General features: G+C 37.5%; 1 protein-coding gene across 1 annotated transcript; it reads left to right on the forward strand.

Moving 5' to 3' along the window:
• Positions 1–222: 222 nt before the first annotated feature.
• LOC104222134 (cytochrome P450 81C13-like) lies at positions 223–3693 on the forward strand. The gene is made up of 2 exons (XM_070160301.1): positions 223–1297; positions 2804–3693. The coding sequence occupies exons 1-2, from the start codon at positions 359–361 to the stop codon at positions 3425–3427; spliced, it is 1563 nt and encodes a 520-aa protein (XP_070016402.1). The 5' UTR covers positions 223–358; the 3' UTR covers positions 3428–3693.
• The last annotated feature ends 14173 nt before the right edge of the window (positions 3694–17866 follow it).

Genomic DNA, 17866 nt, shown 5'->3' on the forward strand with positions numbered 1-17866 from the left:
TTCAATTTTTTTTTATTACTATTACATTAGGGGTGTGGCAGGAGCGGAGCTGACTTATTAGTTACGCGTTTGAACTTAGTAGTTTTCGTTTAAATTTTATATTTGTCTTAAAATATATATTAAATATATCCAAATTATTAATTTAGAATTCAATAATATTGAATTTCGAACCCAAACTTCAAATTGTAACACGTCTCCGAGTAGGGGATGGGAGAAAAAGTTGAAAGAAACTCACCAAGTTAGTTTTCTAATTTCCAACGAAAATATTATCCAATGCTAAATAGTCTTTCTCCTTAAATAGTCAACTTAAGTGGATCCTCTTCATTTTATAGCTCAATCTTTCTTGTTTGATTCAAGCATGGAGAACCAATACTCCTACTCATTCTCTTCCTACTTCTACTTAGCTATAGCACTGTTTCTTCTTCCAATTTTAATCACATATATTTTCCATCAGAGAAGAAATCTACCTCCAAGTCCATTTTCTTTTCCAATAATTGGTCACCTTTACCTTCTCAAGAAAACTCTCCATCTGACTCTAACATCCTTATCAGCTAAATATGGTCCTGTTTTATACCTCAAGTTGGGCTCTATGCCTGTGGTTGTTGTGTCCTCACCATCTGCTGTTGAAGAATGTTTAACCAAGAATGATATCATATTCGCAAATAGGCCCAAGACCTTGGCCGGTGACAAGTTTACCTACAATTATACTGTCTATGTTTGGGCACCCTATGGCCAACTTTGGAGAATTCTTCGCCGATTAACTGTCGTTGAACTCTTCTCTTCACATAGCCTACAGAAATCTTCTATCCTTAGAGATCAAGAAGTTGGAATATTTATCCGTTCGTTATACAAATTCTCAAAGGATAGTAGCAAAAAAATCGATTTGACCAACTGGTCTTTTACTTTTGTTTTCAACCTTATGACCAAAATTATTGCTGGGAGACATATTGTGAAGGAGGAAGATGCTGGCAAGGAAAAGGGCATAGAAATTATTGAAAAACTTAGAGGGACTTTCTTAGTAACTATATCGTTCTTGAATATGTGTGATTTCTTGCCAGTATTCAGGTGGATTGGTTACAAAGGGCTGGAGAAGAAGATGGCCTCAATTCACAATAAAAGAAATGAATTCTTGAACAGCTTGCTTGATGAATTTCGACACAAGAAAAGTAGTGTTACACAATCTAATACTATTGTTGGAAACATGGAGAAGAAAACCACACTGATCGAAAATCTCTTGTCTCTTCAAGAATCAGAGCCTGAATTCTACACAGATGATATCATCAAAAGTATTATGCTGGTTGGTATCCTGTTATTTTGGCCTTCTTGTAGAAAATAAAAGAAAAATAAAAAAAATTAAACTTTAATCTAATTTTGATGTGACTGCTTATATTTTGAATAGATATAGATTCTTATCGTGTGGACTTCTTTTCTCTGTTGTCACTTTCAAAAACTTGAATTCCATGTGCATCTCATCTAGGATTGATTAGTCAATACTTGTCTCTTAAAGTAGATATATTCAAAATTAGTGCTCTCATTTCATTCTTTTTAATTGGTCATTTCCTTCTGTTTAGATTATTATTATATAGTCCTCATTTTGATAGATGGTGCGCATATATTTTCTGATGAGTGTTGTATGTGGATGAACTTTCTACTCTTCTCTAAAAGTTTATTTATTCTTATGTGAACAGGACCTATTATAATTTAAGGTACAGAATTGGCTTATCAGAGTAAGAGTAAAGCCTCTTTTTACTTTGATGCATGATTGCATTTGCTTGGCAATAAGCAGCCTAATCTCGACTTGTTAGAACTAATTTTAATAGGGGTGACAAATGGGTTGTTTTGACTGTTTTGGGTTGGTCTAGATGGAACGACTCATTAAATAAGTCCAACCATGTCCAAAGTTTATATGGGTCAAGATGGGCTATACAATAGGTTGTAACCCAACCTACCTAAATTGACCCAAATCTTTTGTAATATTCCAACTTTTAAACAAGCATGTAAAAGTTGTTTTGTGTTTTGGAGTAAATGTCAATTTATGCATAATGATTTCTTTCCTCAGTTTAAATTTAGAACTTTATTTGATAGTTCTTTATCTTATAATACTAACAAAGATCTGAATAATAAAAAAATAGTAAAATTAGAACTTTCTACCCAACACAACCCACTTCCCACCACCCCAACCCCCACCCTACACCTGTACCTCCCTACCCCTATTATTTTTTTATTTTTTATGTTGTAGGTAGAGTATATTTTTTTATTTAAACAAAATGAATATTTTTGAGAAGACTAGCATAAAAAAATTATTTTCCTTTGAAAATATTTTCGATTCTCTAACCAAACACTAGAAAATATTTTTCGAATTTTTTTTTTTCACTCACCAATCAAACATGAGAAAATAAGTGATAAAATCACTTCATATCAAAACACATCCTTAGAAGCTTTAAAAGACAATTGTTGTTCATGGGCAAGTTTGGGCTTAAATCATGGGCTGATTTGGGCTATAGAAAACAAATGAGTTTAGTTGGGTCGTGCAAAAACTTATCCCATCATTAAAGTAGCTCATGCCCAACCCATTAAAACCTGGATAGGTCAGATGGGTTTGTGCCACTTTTGCCACCCCTAATTTTAATTCTACTTGTCCTTTGTAAAATGGTAAACTTCGTTTGTATTTCTGAGATATTAATTGAGCACTTGAAAATGAAGTCCGACTAATATATTATTCAAATAAAAATTGTATATGTATGTTAACATAAAAGGTAGATCCTTTAAATTTTTTATGATGGCCACATTTATTTTGTTGTAGGTAGTTTTTATTGCAGGAACAGAGACCTCATCAACAACCATCCAATGGGTAATAAGGCTTCTTGTAGCTCACCCTGAGGCATTATATAAGCTACGAGTTGACATTGAAAACAAAGTTGGGAACAAGCACTTGCTGAACGAATCTGACCTCAACAAGCTTCCGTATTTGTATTGCGTTGTTAATGAGACAATGAGATTATACCCTCCGATACCACTTCTATTGCCTCATTTTTCAACTGAAGATTGTATTGTTGGAGGATATGATGTACCAAAACATACAATGCTATTTGTCAACGCTTGGGCCATTCACAGGGATCCCAAGGTATGGGAGGAGCCTGACAAGTTTAAGCCAGAAAGATTTGAGTCAACGGAAGGGGAAACAGAAAGGTTAAATTACAAGCTTGTACCATTTGGAATGGGAAGAAGAGCGTGCCCTGGAGCTGATATGGGATTGCGAGCAGTTTCTTTGGCATTAGGTGCACTTATTCAATGTTTTGACTGGCAAATTGGGGAAGAAGAAAGCTTGGAGGAAAGCTATAATTCTAGAATGACTATGCAGAACAAGCCCTTAAAGGCTGTCTGCACTCCACGCGAAGATCTTGTCCAGCTTCTATCACATCTCTGAGGCAATTTGTCTATGCCAAATGTAAACTTCTATACCCACTATATTGCACGCGTATGATTTGACACTCTTTACAAGGTATTTGTCACTATTCTGTTTTGCTATTTTTGTGAAAAGTTAATCAACAATGGATGATAAATAAGTAGTTGTTCAAAGGTTATGTTAATAAAGAGTAAATGCCGGAGAGAAGAAATCTATTACAAGATGTTTTGCTTTCTCTTAGTAGTATTTGGTATCTTGAATAAAAATGATAAATGTTTGATCTGAACTTGTAAATATCATATTCTCTAGCTTTTGTTGCCTGAGCATGATCAAGTATGAATGTGTTTCGATGATTGAAAAACTAGGATATATCATACTAAAAGAATCAAATTTTGTGGATAGGATACTATGCTATTAAACTAATGAACAAATATTATATGCAGATGACAAGAGAACTATGTTTGTAGCTTGATAACATAGAATGCCAATTAGACACGCAAAGATTGAACATGTGCGCAAGTTGAATTACGAAAAGAAGTTAGTTCGTGCATAACAATAAAAGATATTAGCTGGAGGAATTCATGTGCTAAGAGGATTTTAATATATAAGGAATTACTTACCTGGAAGGAAAAGGTTGAGGATGCAGAAACAACTAGGAAACCAAATCAAATTAGAAGAGGATTTTTCTTAACTAAAATATTCTACGTTTTGGAGTATTGATTAAAGAAAGAATTCGACCACCCTCATACCTGTATAAAGAGACATATTGTTGCCGCTTATAACTAATGTTATTCATACAAATCAAGCACTTCATTCTTTTCAATAGAAATTATGGCAAGAAGGTGCTCTCAAAGTATTCAAGCTGCTCAAATGAAAAAACCTATTCCTGAAGACGAAGGTGCCCAGTTTTTTAGTTGTTAGGTTAAGTCTGTTGTTCTTGAATTGTAACCTATTTGCTTTTGAGAAGCATAATCATAGTTAGCACAAATATAGTGATGTTTTTGTTTTATTTTTTAGACTAGAGTTATTTGGAAAGCGATCACTATAACTGGATCGATTGTAGAGGTAGGGTACTAGAGTTAGTCTTATTGGTTATGAGCTATAACCTAAAACTGCTCTTTGAAATTAGTGAAGTTTGAAGGCAAATCGTACGAGGGTAGGTCGTGATATTTACTCCCATGAGCAAGGAGATTTTCACGTTAAAATTTTTTCATTCTTTATATTCCATACTTTACTAGCTATTTGCGTCTGCTTTGGGCACATAAAAGAACTAAGTTTTGTGATTCGCCAAAAACTATTAAGAAATAATTCATCCATCCCTCTTGTGTCACGATGCAAATCTAAAATAACAATTGGTATCAGGGAAGGTTCTTTTATATGTGTCTAACACCTTGAAAGAATCCAAGTTAGCTGCACCACCAGACGCTCAAGAAGGATAATAATAACGACCCGAATGATCATTTTGTATATTTGAGCCCTGTTACACCTTTTGGTGCTTCAAATATGTGTATCTGTGACTTTATGACTTGCGAAGTTGGTTAGTTTTGTTCCAGGGAGGTTTGGGGTTGATTTGGACCCTTTAGTTCTTGGCATAGAAGCCTAAATTGGAAATATTGACCGAAGTTTGACTTTTATTAAAATGATACCAGAACGGTGTTTTGATTTCTCCAATAAGTTTATATTATGATTTGGACTTGGGCGTAATTCCCGAATCGAAATCGGAGGTCCATAGGTTGATTTGTATTGTTTTGTCGAAAGTTGACAATTTGAGGTTTAGAGGTTTCTCCAAGTTTCACCGTAGGTTCATATATTGGATATTAGGTATGGAATTTAATTTTGGTATTTGAAATAGGTCTTTTTTTTTCTATTTATAACTTGTTTGTAAAATTTTGTGCCATTTGGAGTTGGTTTGATATGATTCGGATGCTTGATTGCAATTCTAGAGGTTCTTGAGTTTTCATTTGGAATTCATGCGTTTTGATGTCCGATTTATAGTTATAGATATTATTTTGCATTTTGATCATGCGATCGAGTTCGTATAATATTTTTAGACTTGTGAGGATGTTCGATTTGGACTCCCGAGGGATCAGGTGAGCTTCGGACGTATTTTGGAAAGGTTTTGACTCAATAGGTTGTTGGTGTGCTGGTGCAGTAGTTGTTACAATTACGAGCACTGGCATTACAATTGAAAAAATGATAAGGGGGACTATAGCCGGTTCGCATTTCCGAAGGTTAAACCTAAGTTTGGTAGGTTGCAATTGCGACCATATCAGCACATTTGCGAGGAGGGTAGACTTCGCATTTGCGAGGTCTATATCACAATTGCAACATCTCCTTGACTTGACAGTTGCTGCATTTGCGAGTGTCATGACCCAAACCTAGGGAGGCATGGCCGGAACCCATTGCCATATTCAGCCCTAGCGTACCACTCTATAATAGTAAACTCTAGAGGGGTAGCCCTCAACTTAGGCCGACGAGGCCCACCTGCAAGATAACAATACCAATCAAGTCCGATGGGGCCATATTTTGATTCATCTAAAAGTGAAGTTTCTCTCATCTGAGGGGTAAAAATATCCAAAAGCTCATGTATATAATTGTGTAGGCGGATGTAACGACCCAATCGGTCGTTTTGAGCTTTTGCACTTCATTGGCGAGTTCTCGGGCATGACTAGCCCCGTGTGATGTATTATGACTTATGTAAATCATTGGTTTTGGTTTTCAGGATAATCAGAATAGATTCGGAAGAACAATTCTCAGTTTGAAAGCTTTGACCAAGTTTTGACTTCTTAGTATTCGATCTAGAATTTGGAATTTTATGATTTGGTTAGCTCTGTTAGGTGATTTGGGACTTATGAGCATGATCGGAATGTATTTTGGAAGTCCGTGGAAGATTTAGGCTTGAATTGGCGAAATTAGAAATTTGGCATTTCCGGTCGGCATGGGAAATTTTTATATCGGGGTTGGAGTGGAATTCCGGAAATTGGAGTAGGTCCATTGTGTCATTTGTGATATGTGTGCAAAATTTCAGGTCATTCGGACGAGATTTGATAAACTTTTTGATCAAATTCGGAATTCGGATGTTTTGGAATCCTTTAGGCTTGAATTAGAGGGTGATTTGATATTTTGATGTTGTTTTGAGCGTTCCGAAGGTTGGAACAAGTTTTAATGATGTTATGGGATGTGTTGGCATGTTTGGTTGAAATCCCGAGGGCCTCGGCTGAGTTTCGGGTGGTTAACGGATAAATTCTTGGTTTTGAGTGTTAGAAAATTTTGCTGGTTTTCTGCTGCAGAAGGTTTGTTCATCGCGTTCGAGGAAGGGCATCGCGTTCGTGAAGAGGTTTTTATGAGATGGTAAATTTTGTTCTTCATGTTCGCGAAGGTGTGGATGCAAACGCAAAGGTTGATCTGAGTATTCATCACGTTCGGGAGGAGGCTGCCGCGTTCGCGATGGCTGAGCTAGTAAAGGTTCGCGTTCGCGAGTGAGTCATATCGATCGAGTAGAAGGATTTCCGGGACAGAGGCAATTGTGCTTCACGAACGCCAAAGAGCTACTGCCTTCGCGAAGGGTTAAATTTGGGCAGCAGTGTTAAATATTAAAATCGAGGGTTTGAACCCATTTATCATATTTTGGGCTAGAAACCACGTAATTGGGCAATTTTTGAAGGGAATTTCAGAGAAGTGGTTGAGGTAAGTGATCTTCACTTTTTTTTGGTTAAATTCCATGATTGTGTCTTTATTTTCATCATCTAAATTGGAAATTGGGATGTAAAATTGGGAAAAAATGGAAGAGAATTGGAGAGTTTGATTTGAAGATTTGAGGGACCATTTGATGTAGGATTTTGATGAATTTGGTATGTATAGACTCGTGAGCGAATGAGTTTTCTAGTTTTGTGATTTTGTCGGATTCCGAGATGTGGCCCTGGGGGCCGGGTTTGGCCAATTTCAGAATTTTGAGTTTAATTTGATAATTTTCGTGTGGGCTTTGCCAATTTGGCTTGTATTGATGCTATAATATTGATTTTGGATAGATTCGGGGTGATTTGTGGCCGAGTCGAGCGGTGAGGGCATTGTTGAATTGATTTTTGTCCGGTTCGAGGTAAGTAGTGATAGTAAATATTAACCTGAGGGTATGAAACCCCGAATTTCACATTGTTGTGCTACTTTAAGGTGACACACTGGATGATGAGCGTGGGGGCGTGCACCATTGGGGATTGTGATTTGGTTCGTCCCGTATGACTATTGAGTTGTGTATTTGATTGAAAGCTATTTGATACTATTGTGTTTTGGAAAGTATTATTATGTTTTGAGCTGAATGCCATATTTGGGTCTCGTGCCAACTGTTTCGACCCTTAGGGGCTTTATACTACTATTCCCCACTGTTTTAACTAAATATTTGTACTCACTCATGCTGTGTTTTACTGATTTCATAACTTAGCCTTATTTACTCAATTGAATGCTATAAATGATATTTTTGGGCCGAACGCCCTGTTTTACTGATAGCCCGAGTGGCTTGTGAGGTTGATGACTATGAGAGGCCGAGGGCCTGATTATGAGGTTAATGACTGAGAGAGAGGCCGAGGATCTGTTCGTGAGGTTAATGACTGAGAGAGAGACCGAAGGCCTGGTTGTGAGGATTATATATTTATGGATCGGGTTGCACACCGCAGCAATATATATATATATATATATATATGGATCGGGTTGCACGCTGTAACAATAGATGCATCGGGCTGCACGTTGCAGCGATATGTTGGATCGGGCTGCACGCCATAGCGATATGGCGCTTGGGCTGTAGGAGCCCCTCCGGAGTATGCGCACCCCTAGTGAGCATAGTCCACTATATATATGGATCGGGATGCACGCCACAACGTTATATGGATCGGGCTGCACTCCGCATCGGTTATTATTAGATACCTATTGAGCGTGAGTGCTGATTGATGGCAGTTGAGTCATGAGTGACTGAGAGGCTTTCCCTATGAGCTATATATACACATATACGAGTGATGCTTGGCCTGAGGGGCTTGTTTATGTAATTACTATTTTCACTCCTCCTTTAAGTGTCTCTATTGAATATGTTTATCAAATTACTGATTTCACTCATCTTTATACTGAGCCTCTATTGAAAATATTAAACAACTTTCATTGAAGTTGGAGTTTTTATGAAATGTTCGGAATCTAATCACTGATTTGGCTTTGTTACTTCCTGTGAGATTTTTATGTTACGAGATGTTTATGAATTCCTATTTGCCCAAGGAACTGTATACGAACTATGTTGTGCCCGAGGGGCCGATTATAATTTTCATCACTTTCTCTATAAATTACATTGAACCTCTACTGAAAGTATTAGAAAGACATTTTTCAAAGGATTTTACCGAAATTAGAGCTTAACGAGATGATTTGATTTGTATCCTATTTTGAAACATATTGTACCTGCTGTGGTGCTATGACGTGGATTATGTGATTTCTTACTGCTCAGTATATATTTACTTTTATTACTTACTAAGTTGGCATACTCACATTACTCCCTGCACCTTATGTGCAGATTCATGTATTTCTAAGCTCGTTGGCAGGTTTATCGGAGTTAGCAAGGTAGCTACCTGGCGATCGCAGCCTTGCTTTTCTCCCTCCTTATCTCCTCTTAGTGTATTCTTGTGAATTTTCCCGGCTATATTGGTCTTGATGTTGTCAGATAGTTGTAATAGATGCTCATGACTAGTGAAATCCCGATGTCTGACTTTCATTCCGCACTATTGTTTGTTTTTAAAAACTATATAAATATTTATTGTTAAATATATTTGATTTTATCCTAAGAATGGAAAATATTGATTGGTTTGGGGTTTATGTCGGCTGGCCAAGTTCCATGATAGGCGCCATCACGACCGGATTGGTTTTGGGGTCGTGACATGTTGGTATCAGAGCCTAGGTTACGTAGGTCTCACTAGTCATGAGCAGGTTTAGTAGAGTCTCGTGGATCGGTACAGAGACGTCTGTACTTATCCTGAGAAGGCTATAGAACCTTTTGGAAAACTTCACATTATTGAATTCATATCGTGCGACATTTATTCAGCTTAAGATGCAACTATTGAAATTCCTTCCACGTGTTCATATGCACGGATGAGCGCTTGGTATTAGCTATACATCGACGGTTTGTGATTCCCTGAATCGAAGGGCGAGATGTGATATCTGTGTGTTGATGTTTGGCCATTCTGGAGGACTTAAGGCTGGGTTTTTGACTGTAGCTTGAGCACCGAGGTGCTGATTGTGTGAGCACGTGCATGGGGATTTATATGTTCGATAGTGTCCCTATTAAGGGAAGTGATAACTGGATAGCTACGTGATGCATATGATGTGACTGTGTGATGTGTGCATATGATTTATATGTGATAAGAAGAGTCTACTTGAGGGTAGGAAGAATGATTTGGTGCTTGATTTCCATTTTGGTTTGATGTTTAGCCCCGAGTTATGGGTGTGTTGAAGGATATTTTCATGTTGCCTAGTTAGGAAGTGAAGTAGATTTCAAGTTGTGATATGAGTTCAGACTCAGGAAGATTAAGTGACTGTGTGATGTTTATGACGGTGGAAGGGTATAAAGATGTGTTAGTTTGAGGCGAAGCAGGTGGGTTATCTCCTACAGATTGTTCTGAAGTTTGTGTGATCCTTATGTTGTTTGTTGGAAGACCTCTTTTACCAGTGAAATATACGTGCTGCAGTTTGAGTTTGGATCACGTAGGAGAGTTTTCTTGACTATTATGAGGGTGAATGCGAGGGTCGCAAATGATTTGAAGTACTAGATGGTCTGTGTTGCACGAGCTTATGAAGGATTGAGTTTAACCTCGCTACGGTATTATGGCAATAATATAGTATATGCTTTGTGGGTTATTGTGTGTTTGGATCTATGGCTTCGAGCCAAGTGGGGGAGTCTGCTATTGATCATTTGATCGTACGGTTAGGTACTATGTTGGTTCCAGTTTGAGGCATACTAGTGAATCAGTTATGGCTTACAGAGGTTGAGATCTAGGATGACCCGAATAAAGGGAATTTTGGATAGAGGTTGTGTTATACTTTATGGGTGTATAAGAATTTTGGAATGACTTGAGTTGTTATTGGTAAAGGATGTAATGTACGCAGAACATGAATTTATTTGGTTGCATTAAGGTGGGGTTACTTTCTGCGGTGTTGGAGTGCTAATGGAGCACAGGTCGTCCGGTCTGTTTGATCAGTCTAATTGAGGTTTGAGCAGAGGGGGTGACTGTTGAGAACGATTCTAATGGTTCAAGATCTTACATGTAATTATTGGGATTTCAGGTGTGTATTTTGCTAGAAACTGAGGTTTACATTGGAGGATGACAAGACTTGTGGCATTTCTGCATCATTATGGATTCTACATACCAGTATCAGGAAGGCAAAGGTAATGGCTTTAGATTCGCAGAAGGTCTCTCCAGAGTGGGCATCTTGGCTGTTGTACTTTTGGGGGTGCTTCTGAAGAATACAATTGTTTTTGAGCCTTAGGGCGGTGTGTCTTTATGCTTGGCTCTTGTGTGGTAAGTCTAGGTTGAGGACTTTGGTATCATGGAAAGGAGAAGTATCAATTCGAAGGTAAGTCAGAAGAAACTTGGAATGATAGGACAGCTCGGTAGTAGGTAGGATCGGCATGTAAGGGATATGATTAGTTCTTTGGGTGCTCATGAGGTAACGAGTTTCTACAGGTACTTTGGGGCAATGTTCTTAGGCTTTTGATGGCTTGCGTAGCTTGGTTGAGATAAAAGGATTCATTCCTGATGGTTTGGTTTTTATGCAAATGGGATTTGGAGAGTTCTTGATGATTTCTACCACAATTAGATATGTATATTTTCCACTGGCGTGAGGAGCATGTGAGGTATAGTGATTTTCTTCTAGGTGGGATCAAATAGAAAGTTTATGGCTAGTTTAGTACATAGTAGCGCATGGCTCAGAATAGAATATTAAGTCCTCATATTTGGCATATGATGACATGGTATACACGGATGTTGTGTAGGTTGAGATTGCATGAGTAAGGTTACAGTTCAGATTTGGAAGGAAGGTTATAAATTCTTAGGCAGCGTGACCAGTTTCAGATGGCTAGATAAATGAAATCAGTGATTGGTGTGGCTTGATGAGGTTATACATTTCAGAAAGGGCGATGTGGTGTAGTTATGGATACTTTATTGGTATTGCGGCACTCTCTTGTTTGGTCGATTGCTGGAGTTCAGATTTTGCCTTGTGGCACAGAAAAATTTCCGGAGTATTTCTCGTAGGATGACCGTGTAATTAGAGAAGTGTAGATATTCAGGTGGTGGAGTTGAGACCAGAAATGGTGATTCGTATGCTCTAATGGATTTTGAGACTGAGAGTTTTCGTGAGTAGATGGTTTCGTGGTTGTGGACTGTGGAAATGTAGCTAAGGTTAGTCAGAGGGTCGTATGTGTTGTGATTCAGTTAGTGTGGACTTTCGGAGGGTTATGTATCTGTTGTGGGTGACCAGAGTTGACTTGGGGTTCATTAGTAGGCCCAACATGGATGTGTGTTCTGCACCGAGTCGAATTTGTTGACTCCGAACTGCTATTGTTGAGAGATGTGCCATTCGATTGTTATTGAGCTTATTCATGTTCACGGGTGATCTATGAGTCACTCTTATATGTTACGAGGAGTTGTGATTTGTTGGTTATATGCACGTATGATGCGGTTCCATTTGGGCTTGATAGGAGAATTTGAGTGAGATGGGTATTAGGGTGTTGCGTGATTGATTGCAAATTGGATATGTTCTCTCGGACTGGTATTGTTACGCCCTGCAATATTACGTCGATATTACATCACGCAGTACTACATTACGATGATGCTATGCTTTATAGTATTAAATTACAATGATGTTGCACCCTGTAGTATTGTACGTTGAATTTGTCGTAAGGAAATTGATATCAGTCCAAGGAAAAGATTATTTGGAGATTATAAGGATTATGCTGTTTCAAACAAGTGAAGAATAAATTCGTGAAGGTGATAGGGGAAGCAAGTCAAAGAAAATTAATTTTCATCCAAGTTTGGCATGTTGGGATAAAATACGGAGTGTTAATACCCGATATTTATGGACTAGAACCATACAAGGTACCATATGACCATGATAGTAAGATGTATAACATGTGCGAAAAATGAGTAGTATTTTAAGTAATTGAAAATAATTCTTAATTATAAAGGTAATTAGTTATTTATTGGGTAATAGGACATTACCTAGTTAATTAATAATTGTGGTGGATTAATTAAAGTTTTTGGATAAAGACTAGAGTAAAAAAATGTGGCAGCACTTAAAACATATTAAATGACTCATCATTTGGCATAAAAGTGGCCATTTAAACATTGGGTGTCATCTTTTTTTTGGAAGTTGGGCTAAAAGCATTAAAGGGGTGACGGTCTACTAATTGAGAAAAATACTACAAAGTTATTTGACAAGCTACACCATATTGGTCTCAAAATGGAAAACTTAGAGGTCTTGCTCTCCTTTTAATGGTTTCCTATTGAATTTCCTTACGTAGATAACATTTCCTACAAAATCAAGCGCAAAAGAGTTGGCTGCTCTCATCAACAAGAATTTGAAAGCACATGATACTGAAATCAGAGATAAACTATAGGATCTCAAATGGAAACTTAGAGGTCAGATGGAAGGAAAACACGGTGAGAAAGTTTTGGACTAAAATATCTTTGTTTGGTGGTTGTTTCGCATAAGTAGTGCAGCACCATCTTCAGATTCCAACGAGATTTCTTAACACAGTAGCAACGTGAGATTTTGTGATTCTAGACGAGTGCAGTGCAAACTTTTTCAGAATATTATACGGATTTTTCCCTACTCCAGGTATGTTAAGGCTATCCCTTCTTTCTTTTGGCATGATCCATACGATATGAACGAAACGTGAAAATGCACAAATTCCATAAATGACTCTATTCATAGAAGTATTAGTGATATCTATGTTCTTGAATTTCCATGTGTCATAATATTTCATCATCTGTTCATGGGTCTCAAAAAAATACGAAAGTTGAAAAGAACTTACTTTATGATATTACTCAAAGGCAAAATGGCCTTATGACATTCCAAAAGATTTTATTAACATACTTTTCATGCATTGCATTCATGTACATTGACCCGTGACCAGATGACGTTATAATTGAGTATATATGTATCTATATATATGTATGTGGGATATGGGAAAGGTTATGGTGTTATATACACACCACCACCTGATCAGCTGTTATACGTTGATGATTTTTCCCACAGTGGCCGATATGATATGATGGGATACCCTCAGAGGCTGATGATGTTATGAAACATGTACCTATGCATGTCATGACATTCATACATATATGCATGATGCTTAAAGTATTTCATGATTTACAGAGTTATCTAGACTTGCAGGTTGAGTCAATTACTCTATATTTCTGCCATGTCTGTTATGTACTTATTTATATGCCTTACATACGCGGTACATTTTTTGTACTGACGTCCCTTTTTCCTGGGGACACTGCGTTTCATGTCCACAGGTCCCAATAGACAAGTCGGGAGCCCTCCAAGTAGGCTATCAGCTCAGTGGAAAATGTTGGTGCGCTCAATTTGCTTCGGAGTTGCTTGTTTGGTTAGTATGATTTAGACGTCTATTGTTTAGCATGGCGGGATTCTGTCACGACCTTTTTGACATTTATGTACTCATAGAGGCTTGTGGACATATGTTGTGTACGTGATAGATGGTGTGGACTTGTCGGCCTATGTTTTGAGTTTATAAATGATCATGTTGGGCTATTAGGCTCGTATGTCACGTGTATATGGTGATGTAATAAGAAAGATACATTACGTTGGTACTCGATTGAGTAATGTATTGGGTTCCCGTCGCATCCCATCAGTTTGGGTCGTGACAAAAGTGGTATCAGAGCAGTTATGTCCTAGGGAGTCTACAAGCCGTGTCTAGTAGAGTCTTGTTTATGGGTGTCACGTGCACCACACTTATAAGCAGGAGACTACAAGGCATTTAGGACTGTTACTCTTTCTTCTTACTCTAGATCGTGTGGTAGAGCTCAGTTTTAAGAATTCAAATTCCTAACTTCTATTTTATTCGTAATAAGACGATACCTACATCCAGAAAGACAGTTGGTAAGATATTGAATAAGGCAATGGAAGAGTTGAGTTAGAGGGACTCGATTTGTCATAATACTTATGATAAGTAAATATAAGGTCTTCAGTAGATCATGTGTGCACTAAGATGTGTAATCCTTTTGATAACGAACCTCAAGGCAGGGATATCTATCCACCCCTATGGTGAAAGGCAATGAGAGATTCATAAGAAAGATACGAGTTTCAACAAGTAAAAGAAGCAACATGAAGAAGGGTACGAGGCACCGAGTTAATGAAGAATTATCAGTATTTACAATTCAGGCAGAGGAATATAAGCCTTTTTGAGTTACCTTCAACAATAACAGAGGTATGTACAGTTGGCCACACCGATCTTAGTTATGCCATATAGGAGCTAACAGAAGTAGTATAAGAAAAGGATGGATATCAGGATCCGGTTGGGTTAGAGTAACCTAAAATGTTGGATAGATTGTTTGCAATTAGCGGGCAATTTCGAAGGATATTACAAATGAGGTAATAATTCTCCTTGTGAGACACCCGGATGGTGCACTCTAAAATAGTACCTCTGGATATGAGTACTACAAACATAGGCATTGGAAGCCAAGAATGGATAAATATTACCTTAGTATGACTCCCGTCCCTAGTAGGGAGAGAATGTTAGGCAACCCGAAGAGCCCGTGGATGGAGCAAGGGGAGCCAAAATGCGAAAGAATGTCTTGTCGATGTTTTTTGGAATAATGTGATTGACAGAGATGTTAGCAAGAAATAAGAAGAGAATTAATGGAGCATTATGAGTAAGACGTGATATATGGAGGACAACGGTAGATCAAAAAAATGACAGTATTACAAAACATATAGTCAAGTGAAGGGAAATACGAGAGGTGACAGGCCTTGAGACAATAAAAGAATATAGGCCATAAAGTCATATCCTCACTTTGAGAAATAAGTTCATGACTCTGACACGACAACCATAAGGAAAAAGGTTAGACCTTAGAAAAATAGCAATCAGTATGGGCTGGTGAACAAGATAAGCCAAACATGAATTAGGGGCTTAGTGATTTGATAGTGGTCGACATCATAAGAATTTCAAATTTCGTTCCGGAAATAACAAAATGGACAACAGAAGAAGATTCATGAGAAATTCAAAGAATGGTAATTTAGTAAGATGCTTCCCTAAAAGCAAGCAATGTGAGCAAAGTAGAGCTTAAGAGACTGTATGTGCCAGTTATAGTAATTGCCACCCTTGCGAGTAAGGAATTTTATTATCCTTGGTACAGAAGGATTACTACAAGGCGAGTAAGGGTTATCGATGATGTGAAAGGATGCCAAATATGAAGAGGAAAAACATCTATAGACAGGTCGTCGTAGCTCAAACTCTTAGTACTCCTCTAAAGGGGGGAATATGGAATGATGTGGTGTTAAGTCAAAATTAAGTGGATCTAGTAACTATGGAATGATAAAGGAAGAATGCGATAAAAATGAGAAAACGATGAGATTGCATTTATTCAAATGTTACAAATATGCTATGATTCCAGAACATTATATAAGCACGGCGTCAGGAAAAAGAAGTAAGGATTCCTACCCGGGATATTATTGATAAATAAGGAGCTAGTACGTGAGGTAAGTTATGACAAATAAAATAACGCAAGAAAGATTACGCGGAATATGTATATGAGGATGGACCAACGAGTAGTTAGTAGTTGATTCACGAAAAGCCTAGTCATGACTAGACAAGAAGTTAAAGACAAATCAACAGATCATGCAAAATAAATGTAGTAAATCCAACATGGAGAATTCAGCCTTGCTGTAATATCATTATATTACTTGAGATATACTCAAATAGGAGTCGGGGTAGTTAAAGGTACCATATGAATGTTACGGGAATAAAAGAGAGTGTCACTAGGAAGACTGTCAAATATTAGTTCAGAAGCAACGTTACAAGAATAAGGGTGAGGAGCTAAGTAAGTATGGATAATTGTAGGTGAGGAAGGACATTAACAATTTTATTGGGTATATGATGTAATAAGCTCGCAGCTTTATAAGAGTCAAAGGGTCCTCCCTAAGTACTACAGTGAAAGACTAGTTGAGAAAACGAGGAAGAAGGCTTCAACCTAAGCACAATGACCTAAAGAGGAAATAGTCTTGTAACAACAGTTTCACAACAACATTGTACGTCCTCCATAAGAAAGAGGAACCTACCATGGCTAGTGAACGGGAAGTAAAAAAATCAAAATAAATATTCGAAGATCATATGAGTTGTACAAAAATTGCGGTAGGTGTGAGAGCTAAGATAAGCTAAGTATGCATGCAACAAGGGGGAAGAAAGACCAGGAAAGTAATGGTCTACGTTTAAAGAAAATTGAGAAGGAACGAAAGAATCATTTGATCAATGATCCAGAGTTAACTATGTTATGAGCACACTTAAGATTTTGGAGTATTAACCATGCAACATATATGTTGACAATGATACAATAGTAGAAGACTCTGATAAGTTAAAGAAAGAATTGAGCCCAAGTCATAGATTGAATTGTTAATGTATTATATCATGGATATTCCATAGCGCCCATGAAAGGATAAACATAACAACTAATACCATGAACCGTAGATCAGGAGATAGTTTAAGCCTACATCAAGGCTGATCAGAAGGAAACTAAAGAGTTACATCAACTAAGAAACTCAGGAGTCTGATTATTGGACCCAGAAAAATTATAAACATCATGATTGAGAACATTGCAAAATCACTCTTAATATCAGAGGTACAAGAGAGATAGTATAGTATCCATATTCTACAACGGCTCTACAAGGAAACCAATTAGAAGAAGTACTAGCCTTATAAGAAGTTATTATGAAGCTCCCACCGGATTATGTATGCACCAGAGGTGCAAGTATTATAATAGAGCTTCAAGTTGTGAACATGAATTAAACCTAGGTAGAAGGGAGGTCATGAAAGAGATAGAAGATACGATGTGAGTTTTAAAAGTAAGGAAAGTAAAGGTGAACAACGTACGAGATAATCAAAGGCAGAAGATTGTGAATAGTCCATACTTCAGATAAAAGGGCTAGGAACGCGGGGATTCAGTATCTAGGAATAATAGCGGCATCGTCAATAGCATATCTTCCAGCCTATGGTCTAGGTATCAAAAAGCCTAACTAAGAGAGTAAAAAAGTTTTAGTGTCGATGTGATGTCTCGTTTGATGTTCCAAAATGGCATAAGAAAATCTATGGTGCAAGAAAGTTGAAATGTTGCAAGTAATATAAATAGAGATGTGTAGGCCGTAAGCTATTGTATGGTGAAGCAACAAGGTTCCAGGAGACAAGAGTATGGATAAGGACAT

Source organism: Nicotiana sylvestris, chromosome 10 (assembly GCF_000393655.2).
Source record: "Nicotiana sylvestris chromosome 10, ASM39365v2, whole genome shotgun sequence".
NCBI lineage: Eukaryota > Viridiplantae > Streptophyta > Magnoliopsida > Solanales > Solanaceae > Nicotiana > Nicotiana sylvestris.